This window comes from Nannobrachium achirus (assembly GCF_963921795.1).
Source record: "Nannobrachium achirus genome assembly, chromosome: 14".
NCBI lineage: Eukaryota > Metazoa > Chordata > Actinopteri > Myctophiformes > Myctophidae > Nannobrachium > Nannobrachium achirus.
The window spans coordinates 40,247,856-40,265,016 of NC_137821.1; the positions used below are offsets into that span (position 1 = coordinate 40,247,856).

Here is a 17,161-nt window from a genome sequence, read left to right on the forward strand (position 1 = left end):
GTCTCAGTATGGCGTGATCTCTAATGTCTCCATGCCTGTAGCCTCAGGGTAAAGCCTTTAAACAGAGGAGCGCGCACACACACACACACACACACACACACACACACACACACACACACACACACACACACACACACACACACACACACACACACACACACACACACACACACACACACACACACACACACACACACACACACACACACACACACACACACACACACACTTACTTCACATTCTTTTCATGCAGCCTATGGTGGGTTGGGTAATCTGGGTTTAAACAGGGTCATCCTCCACTTCATCAATGGGCAGGTAGGCAGCAGCACGTGACAGAGCTCACTGCCCCCTGCTGGCCAGGCACGACTTTACCGGAGGAACCATAATGATTATAGCATTATAACTTTTAATTAGAGCTGTTATTTTTCCTTAGTAAAAAAGGGGTTCAATATATTATTCTGACAGCTTAGCCAAAAATGAGAGAGCGAGGGGGAGAGAGAGGACAAAAGCGTAGCCTCAGCAGAGCTATTAGAGTGTGGGTTGTGTGGTGGGCTAATGTGTTTAAGCAGCCACCCTGAGCCACACACTGGACAGAGATGGATGACAGTAGTACCCGGAAGAGGGCTGCATTCAGTGTCACACACACACACGCACGCACGCGCTGTTCCACGCACACATACAGGCACTTGCGCAAAGACATGAATGTATAAACACAGGCACATGTCTGTCTCCTTCTCTCTCTCTCTCTTACACGCTTGTGCGCGCACATACACACGCACGCACGAACGCACACACTCATCAAAGGGGCAGCAATGTAATCACCAAGGTGACGGGCCTGGGGGTGTCCGATGAGAGAGAAAGAGAGACATGGAGGCAGTTGGTGGAGTTGTCATGGCAACAAGGCTGCCAACGTTTGAAGCGATATATACTGTAGCAGATGGTGACGAGAGAACCAGAGATGAAGAGAGAGAGACAGAGAGAGGAAAAGAAATGCAAGAGAGATGACGAGAGAGGGAAAAAGAGTGAGAGAGAGAGAGACAGATAAAAAAAACAGTAGAGCGAGAGAGAAAAAAAATCTAGTGTGGTACAATGTGTACTTCCGTAGGATTTTTGTGCTAAAATTGATTTTTTTGCAGATCCTGGTTCTATAGAGTCCAAACTATGAGAAAATGATGGGTGTCAACTTTTTCGGACCCCCGCCCCCTTTCTGGGGGTCATCTAGTTTGGGACCTCCCAGAACAGTACGTCAGCCAGTTAATGTCCAATTTTCTTAATATTAGGGTTGTTTTGTAGGTTTTAAAGCATACTGAGTTCATTTATTACACTTTTGAAGCAGCCAGAATAAGCTTTCTGACTTTTGGTTGGGGTCTTTCCTCACCTGGGACCCCCCAGACGGTCCCCTGTGCCTATCTCAGTAATCGCTCTGCTCCTGCTCCAGAAAAATGGCATATTATTAGATCATAATTGAATAAATGTTTTTGTAGCTGGGCTCTGAAAACAAAAATGAGTAGTAGCAAATACCAGGGGTCTTCCACAGGGGCTTCGGGACCCCTAGGGGGTCCTCAGAGTTACTACATAGTGTACTTCTAATGATTTTTTTTAGCTGAACTTAATTTTTTTACTGCTTTGGCTTTTATAGGGACCAAACTGTCAGAAAATGATGGGTGTCAGATTTTCCTGACCCCTGCCCCTTTTCTGGGGGGTCATCTATTTTAGGACCTCGCAGAACAGTATGCTAGCCAGTTAATGTCCAATTGTCATAATATTAGAGTTGTTTTGAAGGTTTTAAAACATTCTATGTTCATATATTGCACTTTCGAAGCAGCCAGAATAACCTTTATGACTTTTGGTGGGGGTCTTTCCTCACCTGGGACCCCCGGAATGACCACTGATCCTATTTCAGTACTAATTACAGTCCTTGCTCTGCTCCTGCTCCAGAACAGTGTCAATTAGATCATAATTGAAGTATAAAAGCTTTTTTTGTAGCTGGGCTCTGACACCAAAAATGAGTAGATAATACTAGGGGTCTTCCCCAGGGGGTATGGGACCCCCAGGTGTCCTCAGAGTTACTAAAGGGGGCCAGCCAAATCTCTGGTCACCCCAACCTCCCAGTCAGCCAAGATATCTGACTGGAACACACCCTCCACTCTCTGAATTCCATCCATTTGCTTCAATTGGTGGAAGCTCAGGGCAATTTGTCAGGTATCATTTATACTGCATTGTGACGTAGTTGGCATGGAGGATATGTGGTAGCAGTGCAGCTGCAAGTTCTTTGACTGAAATCCCATCCCATTACCCTGCATTATCACAGATGCGGGGTTGTTGGACCAAAGTGTTCCAATGACTCCAATGTTAATGGAAATAAGTAAGCCTTGCCCCTGGACAGTGGACATGATAATAGTTTTTTCACAGGGACATACCCCAATCCAGCCTTTGATGCTGAGGTCATACATTCAAGATGTATGACAAGGTCCATATATGGAGTTCCCTGATGTCTTCAATATTAAGCCATTATCTAACAGGACTTCATATGGGAATGCCAATATATGGAGGCCACATCGGCCACATACCACACTAACAGAATCCATATATGGCCAAGACAGATGTCTAAGACAGCCCATATCTGTGTGACTGGTTCTACAGACAGGGATCTCCATGTATGGGCATAAAAGGGTATGATGTCAGTTGTCATAGACATCATAGGACTTTCACATAACAAATAACTGAGCATGTTTGGGCTCTCACAGCATATCTCCATATACAGTACATGGATCTCCATATATGGGTACCAGGGGTCTCCATATATGGGTAACAGGTCCGATATACATCACTGGCCAGATGGCAAAGAATTGGCGCCCTGAGGCATCTTACTAGTAAATAATACTGAGAATACGAATAAACCATCAAGTACACTACATAAACCCAGGATACATAAAACTAACAGTTTCTAATATTATTCAAAAATAGATAGCTAATTGCAGAACTGGTTGCAAGAATAGGGCCAAAACTGAAACAGCCGTTCGGCTGGCCCCCTGTAGTAAATCTGAGGACACCTGGGGGTCCCGGACCCTGTGGAAGACCCCTGGTATTAGCTACTCATTTTTGTTGTCAGGTACAGAGCCCAGGTACAGGTACAAAAGCTTTTATGCTTCAATTATGATCTAGTTTGACACTGTTCTGGAGCAGGAGCAGAGCAAGGACTGTACTGAGATAGGCTCAGTGGTCATTCCGGGGGTCCCAGGTGAGGAGAGACCCCCACCAAAAGTCATAAAGGTTATTCTGGCTGCTTCAAAAGTGCAATATATGAATATATAATGTTTTAAAACCTTCAAAACAACTCTAATATTATGACAATTGGACATTAACTGGCTGGCATACTGTTCTACGAGGTCCTAAAATAGATGACCCCCCCCCCCCCCCAGAAAGGGGGCAGGGGTCAGGAAAATCTGACACCCATCATTTTCTGACCGTTTTGTCCCTATAAAAGCCAAAGCAGTAAAAAACACACTTTAGCAAAGAAATCCTTAGAAGTACACTTCGTATCACACTAGGTAGTAACTCTGAGGACCCCCAGGGGTCCCGAAGCCCCTGTGGAAGACCCTGGTATTTGTTACTACTTATTTTTGTTTTCAGAAAAAAACTTTTATGCTTCAATTATGATCTAATATGACATTGTTCTGGAGCAGGAGCAGAGCGAGTACTGAGATAGGCTCAGGGGTCCATTTGGGGGGTCCCAGGTGAGGAAAGACCCCAACCAAAAGTCAGAAAGCTTATTCTGGCTGCTTCAAAAGTGTAATAAATGAACTCAGAATGTTTTAAAACCTACAAAACAACCCTAATATTAAGACAATTGGACATTAACTGGCTGGCGTACTGTTCTGGGAGGTCCAAAACTAGATGACCCCCAGAAAGGGGGTGGGGGTCCGGAAAAGTTGACACCCATCATTTTCTCATAGTTTGGACTCTATAGAACCAGGATCTGCAAAAAAATCAATTTTAGCACAAAAATCCTACGGAAGCTGTTTTTTGGACGCATCGTACCACACTGAGTGAGAGATACTGCATGGAGTAAGAGAAAGGGAGATGGAGAGAGTGAAAAAGAGACAAGAAAGATTGAGGGAGAAACAGAGACAATAGCCGGAGAGTGAGAACGAGAAAAGCGAGACAGAGAGAGAGAGATAGAGAGGCGTGTGTTTATGTGAGTTTGTTATTGGTGAGTGTTATCGAGTAATATCTTGAATACTTATATTGCCCATGACCTGAATTGACCTGATCTTATGTAAGTGTTGCATGATACGTGTGAGAACATATATTGTAACTGATTCTAACCTTGCACATTCTTCACTCTCCACATACTGCATTGTAAATGGTAAATGGTGCATTTATATAGCGCCTTTATCCAAGGCTTTTCCAAGATTGTGCATTACATTCACCCATTCACACAAACATTCATACACAGATGGCAGAGGAAACCATGCAAGGCACCAACCTGCTCACCGGGAGCAACTAGGGGTTCAGAGTCTTGCTCAAGGACTCTTCACCACCAACTCTGGGGGAGCCCTGGATCAAACTGGGAACGCTGCGGGAACCCTCCGTGTTCTAATGACGGTTTCGCTACCCCTGAGCCACTGCCGTAATAATCTACTCTCTTTTCACCATATGAACCATACGTCAAGTATAGACCCCTGATGGACCCCGCTCGATGAAGTATGAGGGTAATCTCTACCTGTGTGTGTGTGTGTGTGTGTGTGTGTGTGTGTTGGAGTACCCACCACTGTGAAGCCAACATGTTGAAGACGTCAGCCTCGGGGTTGCTGAAGACACGGAGCAGCTCGGGGTCAGAGGACAGATGGGCCAACAGACGCAACTCTACCTGGCAGAAGTCTAATGCACGCACGCACGCACGCACACACACACACACACACACACACACACACACACACACACACACACACACACACACACACACACACACACACACACACACACACACACACACACACACACACACACACACACACACACACACACAAAAACAATGAATAAACAATTAAAACATACGCGCCACATGATATAACGGTAGTAACACACATCAATAACAAAATCACACCGAGAGTGAAGTGAATGGTGCCATTTATGAGTTACTTTCATTAAGCGTACCGCAAAGCCAATGTGACCCTGGGCGTCCCCTTTTCTCGGGACAAACGGACAAAGCCAGATGTAGGAGCGGTTGGCTCCTTACAGGAGCACCGCTCAAAATATTTATTATATCAAGTTGAAAAATTAAATATGCAAAAGCGCACACACATATATCAACAAACAGACAGTCTGATAACCTGCATATAAGGCATTTGGGGCTTGTGAAACAGTTCGGATAACCTGCATAAGGCAGCCAGACAGACTGTGTATTTGGGACTTCCAGTGAAACAGACATTGATCTGAGTTTGTAGACTCATTGAGAGGGTCGATAGCCCAGGTGTCGTCTCCTTCTACACTAAACAAACACATCGATCAGAGAAGAGACCGACGAGGTCTTCATTAACATCTTTCAACCTGGTGTCCCAAAATGTCAAAATATTTCAAAAAATCACACCTGTGTGAACTGAGCGGTGGTTTACCCACCAACCCCCCCCCCCCCTCCCCCCCTGTGTGTGTGTGTGTGTGTGTGTGTGTGTGCCTGGTCTGGCCTGGCCTGAAAACAGCGCCCCTCCCTTAACATGTGTGGCCAGAAAAGGTACTACACCACAGGCTACATACAGACCCACATACAAACCCACATACATACAAACAAACAAACATACATACCTACACACACGGCCACGCTATGGAGACGGTGTGACCACCGCTCAAAAATCCCAAACATTTCTTATTTAAGTGGAAAACAAAAGATAGATCGCAACATGTCGCATTGGGATGCATTGTGAGACGCTTCAGTACCACTCATGGCGGTGCACACGTTCACAGAACTGTACCACATGCTTGTTTACATTTCTGACTAATAAAAGTATTAAAAAACTAAAATGAATTCTGACCCAGACGCTTATCGATGGCTTGGTTTGTCACAGCCTTTATTTAAGATCCTGCGAGTCTGCGAGCGCTCAACGTCCTAACCCCCTGCCTTGCCCCTCATGTACTGTATGTTTGAAGGGACTCACGGTTTGGGAGTGTGAGACTTAAGGAGGCTTCCGTACCATTCAGTCAACAGCACTTCTGGGAATGAGGTGAAACAGGTGATATAAGAAAAGAAAAAAGAAAGCAAAAGGGGGAAGATGTGCAAAACCTCTGCCTCTCACACCTATCCACACACAAATTGCACAGTATACTTGAGTATACTTATACATTGTTACTTGGTGTGACAGGAGACAGTGTGTAAGGCTTAAGGGGACGTGTCCTGTACTGATGAGCTGTCACGTCCCTCGAGATGACATACACACTAGAGATGCACCGATCAGGTTTTTTGGGGCCGATACCGATCACCGATCAGCTGGAATCAATATCTGCCGATACCGATATTACCGATCGATCAAAGCACCGATATTACCACCGATATTACCGATCGATCACAGCGTGAAATCCATAAATTCTTCTATTGTGTCACTGTCGGAGCATTTATATATTTAATGATTCCTCTTACACAACATTGACATTGTATATATTAATTCAATTCAACTTTATATTTTAAGGTCATGATTTGATTCGATTCTCAATATGATATATTATCGTAAATCATTTTAGTCCTAGGAAAATTCCTCCTCAAGAAAAACAAAACAAAAAGGTTTTCTCATAAAGACAGTGGCAATATTGTCTATCCTTCATTATTTTCAAGGTTATTTGGCTATAATGGTTAATAGCAACAATAATAGGCCAAATAGGCCCTTAAGATTTTCTGTACACTATATACATATTTGGGGTCCTTGCTCTTGGCATGAAAATGTTTGAGAACCACTGTTCTTAAACAATATCAGACAACAACATTTCTGTTTGACTGACCTTCCCAGTTTTTTATTTTTATAGACCTGTTTGCTGGAAAAAACAGGATATGGCAACACTTTTTATAGACCTGTTTGCTTGTTTCTGTCGCAGAAACTAAATGGCAACGCGTCATCCTCCTTACATCTAGTGCTAACGGTTAGCACCTGTGGAAATGACTGTTTTAAACTATATAAGGGAACTACAAACGTTATCCTTAGATCGACAACAACTACCTCCAACTGTTGTCCTCCAATGACTTTGGAATTATGTTTTTTGGAATTAAGTTTAACATCAACGTTACAGCCTCTCTCTCTTCTCTCACGTCGCAGAGAGAGAGAGAGAGAGAGAGAGAGAGAGAGACGAGCGGAGCCTCGTTAACCCAAAGAGAGAGAGAGAGAGAGAGACACGAGCGGAGCCTCGTTAACCCAACACAGCTGAAAACGCATTCATCTGATCACTCAAATCGTGGATTTTACTTTGAGAAGTCAACACCTACAAAGGTAGAAGTAGGCTACTATTCCAATGGTGTATCCAATATGTTTAAAACAAACAACTTTCATCTCACTCTGTCCCCCTTTCTTCGGTGCATGTCTGTGTGTGGTGTGGGAGGAGGGGGGGGATTAAGTGGCTCACAGACAGAAGTGAACATGGAGCCGCACGCACGCACGCACACACACACACACACACACACACACACACACACACACACACACACACACACACACACACACACACACACAAGAGAAGAGAGGAGAACAGAGCTCTCCTTCGTCAGAAGCACGCATGCACAACGCGCACGTGAATCGAACGTCAACGTCCCTTTTGCTTCAATCCCTTGATCGGCTCGCTTTGATCCAATTATGGAAACACCGATCAAAACCGATATGGCCTTGATCGGCCGATCTGATATCGGAACCGATCAATCGGTTCACCTCTAATACACACACGCGCACGCACGCAGTCTAGAAATTCTGATTATTTTCATTACATTTCACCACCAGACTGGACTCATCCTGCACTTGAGTGCTCTTGCAGGTCAAATTAAACTGAGCAGAATCAAGGCAAAATGACTCAAAATGGATGAGGGAAAAGGGGACTTTTCCCATCACACCACTGGGAAACCAAACACAGATTTGTATTACTTGGGGCGGAGAGGGGGTACAACTTCTAAGAGAGAATACTGCTCCTGACTTGGCTGAACTAAAGGGAAAAGTGGTGCATGACAAATCAAGTTTTAGATTGGTCACGGTATTCATAACACAGTGCAGTGTTGAGCTTGACCACCATGACTGCCTACCAAAACTTGTTTGGTGTGCGTGTTGCATGTTCCCAATTCATCTTTATCGTCAACAATACCAATCACAGAGTAAAAGGCATGTGAAATTCATTGTGCACAAACTAACCTTACACAACAGCTACAGTACAGTCTACAGACATTAGACATTAACATTCAGTTGAACGTGATCAGCGTTAAAACTAAATTATATAAAAAAATCTATATTAAAATCTAAACTACATGAAGTAACATAACAGCATCGATCATCATTTAGACAACGGCATACATGTCTTCAAGTGCAAAACAGCATCACAATGTAGATTAACACTAGAAACATGCAATTGGAAATTGCAAGTTTGGTTGCCGACGTGACTATATTCTGCAGCAAGCTAACTGTCATGTGAAGCTCGACCAATACTCAAGCTAGCACCACTCCCAGTTCTTGTTCATAAACCTGATGCAGCCAAATAGGTCTTTCAGTGTGGCTGGCAAGGCTATAGTGCTTGCCTGGCCGTGGCAATACTAGCTTGAATTGGCTGTGGCTGAGATGGTGGACATTACCAACATTCGGTTCACGCATGACTCTCGTATATTCCCTGGAAGGAGGCAAGTTCACCTCCTATAGACCTATACGATACACTGGGATGACCGCACCACCCTCTACACCAAGGATATTCAACTAAATTGTTCAGGGGGCCACATTGTCAGAATCCCAAGGGGCTGTGGGCTGGACTAAACAAACTGAACATGCATAACTGAGCTGTTGCACCCCTGTGGTCTACTTGATGACCAAGATTAGCAGCTCACAGACAAATGGACAGGCGCGAAAACATAATTGTTTCCCAGCGTTTCAGCCTGATGAAGTTAAAATGCATTGAAATATAATCAAATGCTTAAAATAAATGTATTAAATTATTTCAATAAAACAATAATCAGCAATGAATCAACTAAGTTATACTGTAGTTGTTATAGTTGAGAGTGTAACAGTCATTGACAGACTGTTGTCTCATTGAGGTATATCCTGACTACTAATTGAAGCCGAGGCCGAATTGGGCCGAATCACACGAAAGAGCCCTGACAGCACATGGTTGGTTCTACAGACTCCAAATTTCGCACGCATATAGCTCAGACCTTTGCCTACGTTCTTCGCTAGGCCTCGACCCGACCCAATATGCGTTTTTCCGGAACCAACGCGAAAGGTTTGGAATCTCCATATGCGGAGTCCTGACTACTAATTGAAGCCAATGGACGCCGAATCCGAATTGGCCCGAATCGCATGAAAGAGCCCTGACAGCACATGGTTGGTGCTACAGACTCCAAATTTCGCACACATATAGCTCAGACCTTTGCCTACGTTCTTAGCTAGGCCGATACACGGTTTTTCAGATCCGGCACGAAAGGTTCGGAATCTCCGTATGCGGAGATGTCTGACATCGGGCTGTTCCGGAGCAAGCGCTGACTCATTGTGACATCACTTCATAAAAGGCTCTGACATCACGTACGCTACATGAGTCAGAAAAAATCTCTCTGAGTGTGTATGTTATGTATGTATGTATGTAATCTGTGTATCTCGGGAACCGTTTGTCCCACCGGCTTCAAATTTGGCACGCACGTTCCCCGCCGCAGCAGATTCCCTATTCATTCTCATTCCCTATTTACATCATTTCCGAGCATGCCAGGCTCCGACCTTTGGGCGGCCGAGCTTCTAGTTATTATAATACATGGTGGAGTTACAAAAAACAACCACCCATTCATTTCAATGGGTTTTCAATGGGTTGATGACCAAACGTCCAGGTTATCATAAGCTTTAAGTGAGAAATGTGTGCAGGCACTGCAGGCAAGAAAATGCCAGACAACTCCAAAGTCACTGATGGATGAATCACAACTGTGTCTGTGTAAATCGGTGTTGTTAGGAATGATGGTTGACGGTTGTGTTTTGTGACATCAGACCAGAGCTCTAGTCAACCTGAATATAAGATGTGACAGTTTTTAAACATTTAGTTTGAGTAAGTTCAATAGGATCTTTGTGTAGTCTAGCCTACTGTGAGAATCAGAAAGTCAGGGATATATAGAGGCATAGAAAACTAGAGGGGGAGACAGATTGACAGATTCCTAATCTTCCAAGACGTAGGTTTCCTGAGTGTCCATACGCATTCACATCTCAGGTCCTCCTCACAAAGACACCAAGAGGAGCCACAACATCCTCTACTGTCAAATGATGAGCAATGGACAGCTCCCCTCATCTTCCTTTGTAACCAGCCAGAAACAAGGAGACACAGACCAACCAAGATCTTGTGAGGACTTCATCTCAGCCAGGAGAAGTAAAGAAACATCTGATGACTTACACAGGAAGGAAAACCTCATATGTGATAAGAGCTTCATTGAGGTATCGACTCTGAAGAGACACCAGCATGTCCACTTGGAAGAAAAACCTTTCCACTGTAAACAATGTGACAAGGGTTTCAGACAGCTAGGTGACCTGAAAACACACCAGCGTGTCCACACTGGAGAAAAACCCTTTGTGTGTAAACAGTGTGACAAGAGTTTCAGTGTGTTAAGTTCCCTGAAGACACACCAGCGTGTCCACACTGGAGAAAAACCCTTTGTGTGTAAACAGTGTGACAAGAGTTTCAGTGTGTTAAGTTCCCTGAAGACACACCAGCGTGTCCACACTGGAGAAAAGCCCTTTGTGTGTAAACAATGTGGCAAGGGTTTCAGTCAGGTAGGTGACCTGAAAATACACCAGCGTATCCACAGTGGAGAAAAACCCTACCACTGTAAACAATGTGACAAGGGTTTCAGTCAGCTAAGTAGCCTGAAGATACACCAGCGTGTCCACACTGGAGAAAAACCCTTTGTGTGTAAACAATGTGACAAGCGTTTCAATGTGTTAAGTTCCCTGAAGACACACAAGCGTGTCCACACGGGAGGAAAACCCTTTTTGTGTAAACAGTGTGACAAGGGTTTCAGTGAGTTAGGTTCCCTGAAGAAGCACCAGCGTGTCCACAGTGGAGAAAAACCCTACCACTGTAAACAATGTGACAAGGGTTTCAGTCAGCTAAGTAGCCTGAAGACACACCAGCGTGTCCACACTGGAGAAAAACCCTTTGTGTGTAAACAATGTGACAAGGGTTTCAGCCAGCTAAGTAGCCTGAAGACACACGAGCGTGTCCACACTGGAGAAAAACCCTTTTTGTGTAAACAGTGTGACAAGGGTTTCAGTGAGTTAGGTTCCCTGAAGAAGCACCAGCGTGTCCACAGTGGAGAAAAACCCTTTGTGTGTAAACAGTGTGACAAGGGTTTCAGCCAGCTAAGTAACCTGATGACACACCAGCGTGTCCACAGCGGAGAAAAACAGTGTGACAAGGGTTTTAATACGTTATGGAATCTGAAGGAGCACCAACATATCCACACCACGTAAGAGCTTCAATCAGTGAGATATTCTGATGACAGACCATCATCTCCACACTTGACCAACGGAGTTGTCCACCAGATGTCTCTGACCATTCAGGCCATGCTTAACTCACTCACTGCAACGAGTATTTAACCAAACCTCTAATCACTGCCAGCTATTTTTTAGTTTTTCCTTACCTTTTCAAGTAGTCACAGACTGAGGCCAACCCCAGATATCTGTGAAAAGACTGTGGTACCATGCTATGAGCTTGTAGATCTGCTTTTTTATTTTGAAAATTGGTAGAAATATTTCAGAATACATACAGTATATTTTTTTATCTCAAATCTTTGCTTATAGGGGTCCCTGACTCCCTGGAACAAAATATGTAATCGTCCGTGGCCTATTACATAATTTTGGGGGTCCTTGATATGAAAAGGATTTGAGAACCACTGATAATGAAACATATGTTTTTCAGAAAACGTTTAGGATGCCAACGCATGATATCGCAACATGTTTTATATCGCAACTATTTTTTTTTTTACATTTGCAATTTTTAAAAAAAATATTTTCACCTGACATGCCCAAAATATGGATGCCATGCCTTAAGTCAGTGGTTCTCAACCTTTTCAGGCAGCAAACCCCAAAATAATCATATTTGAACTGGGGGCGCCCCCACCCTGATAAGCACTAGGAATTGTAGGAGTTGGCATTACATTTAATTTGATTCAATCGGTTCCATTGTGAAAATAGCAGATCTACATTCTCTATTTTCACAATTTCTGCCTCTAATATTTGACAATTTGGCCAATGTTTAACCAGAGGTACAAAAGAAAGGCCTTAAAAGTCCTTAAATTGTCACTTTAGAAATGTGCAGATACCCTGTACAGAGTGCCTTCTGTTCAAGAATAGTACAGCTCCCATACCAGACGATGATGCCATTCGTCAGGATGCTCTTGAGGGGGTTGTGAAGGACCTCAGGATACGGGGGCTGACCCTGAACAACTTCAGGTGATGCAAGCAATACAGGCATTATAGTGCCATTTTCACCAGATGCATGAGGGTGTCCCACTTAAGGTTGTCGTCAATGCGTGTGCCAAGGAACTTGAACTCACTCAATCTCTGCACTGCAACGCCATCTATGTAGATTGGCGAGCGACTCCTAAAATCCACGCTCAGCTCCTTGGTCTTTCCAGCGCTTAGAGCGAGGTTATTCTCCCGGCACCATTGCACCAGTGTATTGACCTCATCTCTTTAGGCTGTCTCACTGGCGTCGGAGATCAGCCCCATGTGTACATCAGTGTACTTAATGATGACATCGCAGCCGTGCGTGGCTGTACAGTCATGTGTGTAGCAGGGGGCTAAGCACACAGCCCTGGGGGGCACCAGCATTGAGGGTCAACGGGTCAGGTCTGTGATACTTCCCACCCATGCCCTGGCTAGGCAACCAGGCCTGGCGGAGATTTGCACTCTGAGGTGCAGACTTTTCTAGTTACCATTTTTTTTTATAATGTTACTCTGTACTTGTTCTCTACCCTTTTATATGAATTTTCATCCTTTATGTGGTGCTGCTATGACAACCTACAGTATGGACAATTGTCTATGTATGTATCACCAAATAAGTTTAAATGTTTCACCATTTTTGTAAAGTTTCGCCTAACGACATGCCCAAAATAAGGATGCCAGGTTAATGTGCTTAATTAAAACACATACTGGTATACACATTTACAGATGTAAGTTGCATGCCCGGTGTATAATCGATGGAGAGGAGAGAGAGAGAGAGAGTTCATTGCAAGGATGGAAGGAGAAGATAGGGAGGAGGAGTGGAGCTGGATTTTGGTTGTGATGAGGTGAAAAGGGAAGTTGCTAAAAATATCCTCCCATCAATGTTTTATGAGACGGATCACGTTTCTCTTCAGCAGGGCTGGCAGCCTCTGAAACATTCTGCTGACTGCAGCCTATCTGTGTGTGTGTGTGTGTGTGTGTGTGTGTGTGTGTGTGTGTGTGTGTGTGTGTGTGTGTGTGTGTGTGTGTGTGTTCGTTCTGTAAGGGCTGTTCCACAGAGAGAGAGAGAGAGAGAGAGAGAGAGAGAGAGATGAAGGTCTTCCAGTCAGATTAAAAACACTACCAATGATGGCTCGCATCAATCAATAACAAGCAAACAAGTTAAAATCGATCCATACAGAAATAGATGGAGCTACACTGTAGTGTATATCACTGTTTCCCAAACAGTGGGTCGGGACCCACTATATGCCTAAACCTAACAATAACCTTAATCCTAACCACCGTCCTTCTGACTTTTTGAGCAGATAAGTGGCAGCGTAATATTGGATTAAATGCAATAAAAAAAAAGAAATCCGTCAAGACTCGGCCAGTGGTACAGAAGGCTTATTAAAATATCTTGTCATATCTCGTCATTGGTAATATTTTTGACACGGAATCAAATGTTTTCCCCGATTCACTAGGAGCCTTATTGAACTCCCTGGATTTGACACAGTTCCATCCACAGTAGGAACGGACGGAGGTGGAAGTGATGTTTTACAGACAGACGAAAGATTTAAGAGCTGAACTTAGAACAGCACTTTGAGACTCTAAAGCGTCTCCGGTGGGCTGCAGATGATTGATGGGGGTCTTCTAGGAAGTGCTCAGCAGCTCACTATAGCAGAGAGAGCCAAACCCCATCTACTAGGAGGATACAGGGTAATAATGGTGTCTTGGGAGTTGAGGTCAGCTGCTCTGAACTCTGCGAAATGTATCTGTGGTTGGCGTGGTACTCACTGTGCCATAGATACGTGGTACTGTGTACACGTAGATACCGCATTGGGTCTTGCTGTTCATTGGAACGAGGCTGCCTTAATGGAATCGGCAATCTGTGTCTATTGAAGCACAAGGTGTCTCCACTATTAAAATAATCATAACTCGCTGAATTCTCAAACGAGATTGCGGTTTGGTTTGTTACAAACGCCAGACATGTAGTTATCCTTAGATATAGGATACTTGGTTAACTTAAAAATGCAGGTCTATTGTGTGGGAGAGAGAAGGGCAGTAGAACTGATGGAATTGAGTGTTGCATTCCTTCAATATTTTGTTACATTCTTAAAAAAAAAAAAAGCCTGTGCCTATTAGGGCCTATTTTACCAGCTTGGGAACCAGCTGGTCTAGGGACGATCGTCAGCCTAGTCACAGTTCAGGGGACCGTTCTCGACCCGTCTCTACATCGGCTACAGTCATAGTTCAGGAGTCTGCTCATCAGTTTCTGTCCCGTCTCTACATTGGCTGGTCCTCCAGGCTATGTGATCCACATGAAGCCACACACGCACATACACACACTGACACAGACACACACACAAATACGTGAGCAGATACACACACGAGCACCCACTCCAAAAATGACATGTGTCTGGAAGGCACACAGAAGCCTGTGCGGACATGCATGCCCCTGTGTTGTCTGGGGATGCCTGCAAGTGTGTTCGCAGTGTGTGTGTGTGTGTGTGTGATTTCTCATCCATCTGCGTGTCCCTGAACTAACCCGGGGGGTATGCAAGTCCCTGACAACCCTGTCAGTGGACACACTGCATTGCTCTGCCCCCTCATCAGCTCTCTGTCAGAGGATGCCAGCTGGGGCCCTGCCATGGTCAGGGTTTTTGACCACTTAAAACCCTAGCGTCCTTATTTTGGGGCTGAACATTTGGCGACAATAGGTGGTCTACAAGCTCGGCGTGTCTCTCAACACGATCCATTTGTGAGCTTGTAGATCGACTATTTTTGGCGAAGAGATTTTGTGTAGAGGGGAAAAAGGAAGTATTTTAGGGCTTAAGTAGTTAAAGTGAACGGTCACTGACATTGGCACACTTTTTACCAGCATAGACAGACATAGGAATATCTATATCCGTAAATAAATATATAAATTCTGAATTTGAAAAGAAGGGTCCACCTGGGATTTCTCAGTGGAGTGCTAAACACTCAAATTGTAGCACAACCCAAAATTCAAGTCAATAGAGGACAAAATACTCACATTTCAATTTATTTTATTTGGCACACCATTAAACTTAACGTTTACGCGCATTTCGGCCAAGAACTAGGATTGCTCTTGGCCAAAATTCTTGGAAATGCTCTGATGAAGGCTCTTGGCCAAAACGTGTAAGCCGTCAAGTTTATTGGTGTGTGCCAAATAAAATAGGTGGAAATGTATTTTGTCCTCAATTGACTTGGGAAGCTTGGGATGTGCCACCTTTTCAGTATTTTCAAAAGTAAATTAAAAAACATACCTATATTATTACTAGCATCTCATAAGAAATCTGAGCTTCAGCAAGCACTAGGACAAACAACGATGAGCGATTATGTGTAACTCCGCTGAATGCCCAGAACAACCTCTCCAAAAAAATCCTTTCCTATTACTGTATGTCAGGGTTCCCCAATTAGTTTTCCCCAAGGGCCGAATTATGTCTAGGGTACCAAGCCGAGGGCCACAGCATTGCAGGGGGTGACGGCGGCGTTCCTGCTACTCCAGCGACAGTTCAGATATCGTCATGTCGTGTGAAAATCGTGTATGTCCAAAACCGTTCGTTTGGAATTTATAATTTTTAAAATTATTTAAACTAGTGAAAAGTGCGAGGCGTTGTGTGCTTGTAGATCGGCTGTTTTCACTACTTTTGTGCAACGGCCTTGTATGATTTGCGAAAGAACGTACAAATTTCGAGATACGAGATTTCCAGCCGACAACAACGATACACTAGTGTTGTTGCTGCTCTTATACCACCATTATTACTGGGGTTGGGGAACCCTGCTGTATGTGTTCATTGACACCCACCTGCAGCAAGGAAAGTCCTTCCGTCCTGGGGGATGAACATGGCCCGTGGATGAACGCTCACCACCTCCGGCTGCTTTCCTGAGGGGACCAAACACAGAGCCCTGAGGAACACCTCAATGTAACACGAAAATGTTAACACTGAAAACTAATGTGAAGTGTACAGATTCATCTAAAGTGCAGTGAAATATTCAAAACCTTTTTTGTTTTAATTTAGATTTTTTTTTATGGCATACAGCTCATGAATATCAAAAATGCATATCTCAAAATAATATTACAATATTACGCGAGACCACTCAAAGCAACGATTTATAATACATAAATGTCAACCTTCTGAAGTCAGAGGTTTCCGCAGTCAGTGATGATTTGGGGTGTTATGGCATCTGCATGCTTTTTTACACAATATTTGTGTAAGTTTCTTTTTAGATGAATCTGTAGATAGGAACTTCAAAGCATGTTGTATTCATGCCGTGGATCTTACATGATAACTGAAACGTTAAATTACTAATAATAATACGAACACAACACATTACAAAGGCAACATGTAGCTTGCAGAGCATTGCCCCTGTAACATCCATGTCACAACTTGTTTTGTCATAAAATGTTCTGCGTCCTGTCACAGATAAGTTTCTCTCAATCTCTCTCTCTTCTAGGCCTGGGGTGAGGAGGAAGGGCATTTATAATTAAATGGACCTTGTATAAATAATGTCATGAG

The 17,161-nt window shown here is 43.9% G+C and overlaps 1 protein-coding gene across 1 annotated transcript in view; it reads right to left on the minus strand.

The window, feature by feature from the left end:
- Window positions 1-17,161, minus strand: part of poln (polymerase (DNA directed) nu) — a gene marked incomplete at both ends in the record, with an annotated part of 80,487 nt that overhangs the window by 15,863 nt on the left and 47,463 nt on the right. The window contains 2 exons of the mRNA XM_080741615.1: window positions 4,773-4,884; window positions 16,450-16,527. Coding sequence (XP_080597741.1) covers window positions 4,773-4,884; window positions 16,450-16,527 — 190 coding nt within the window. The remainder of the gene's footprint in view (window positions 1-4,772; window positions 4,885-16,449; window positions 16,528-17,161) is intronic.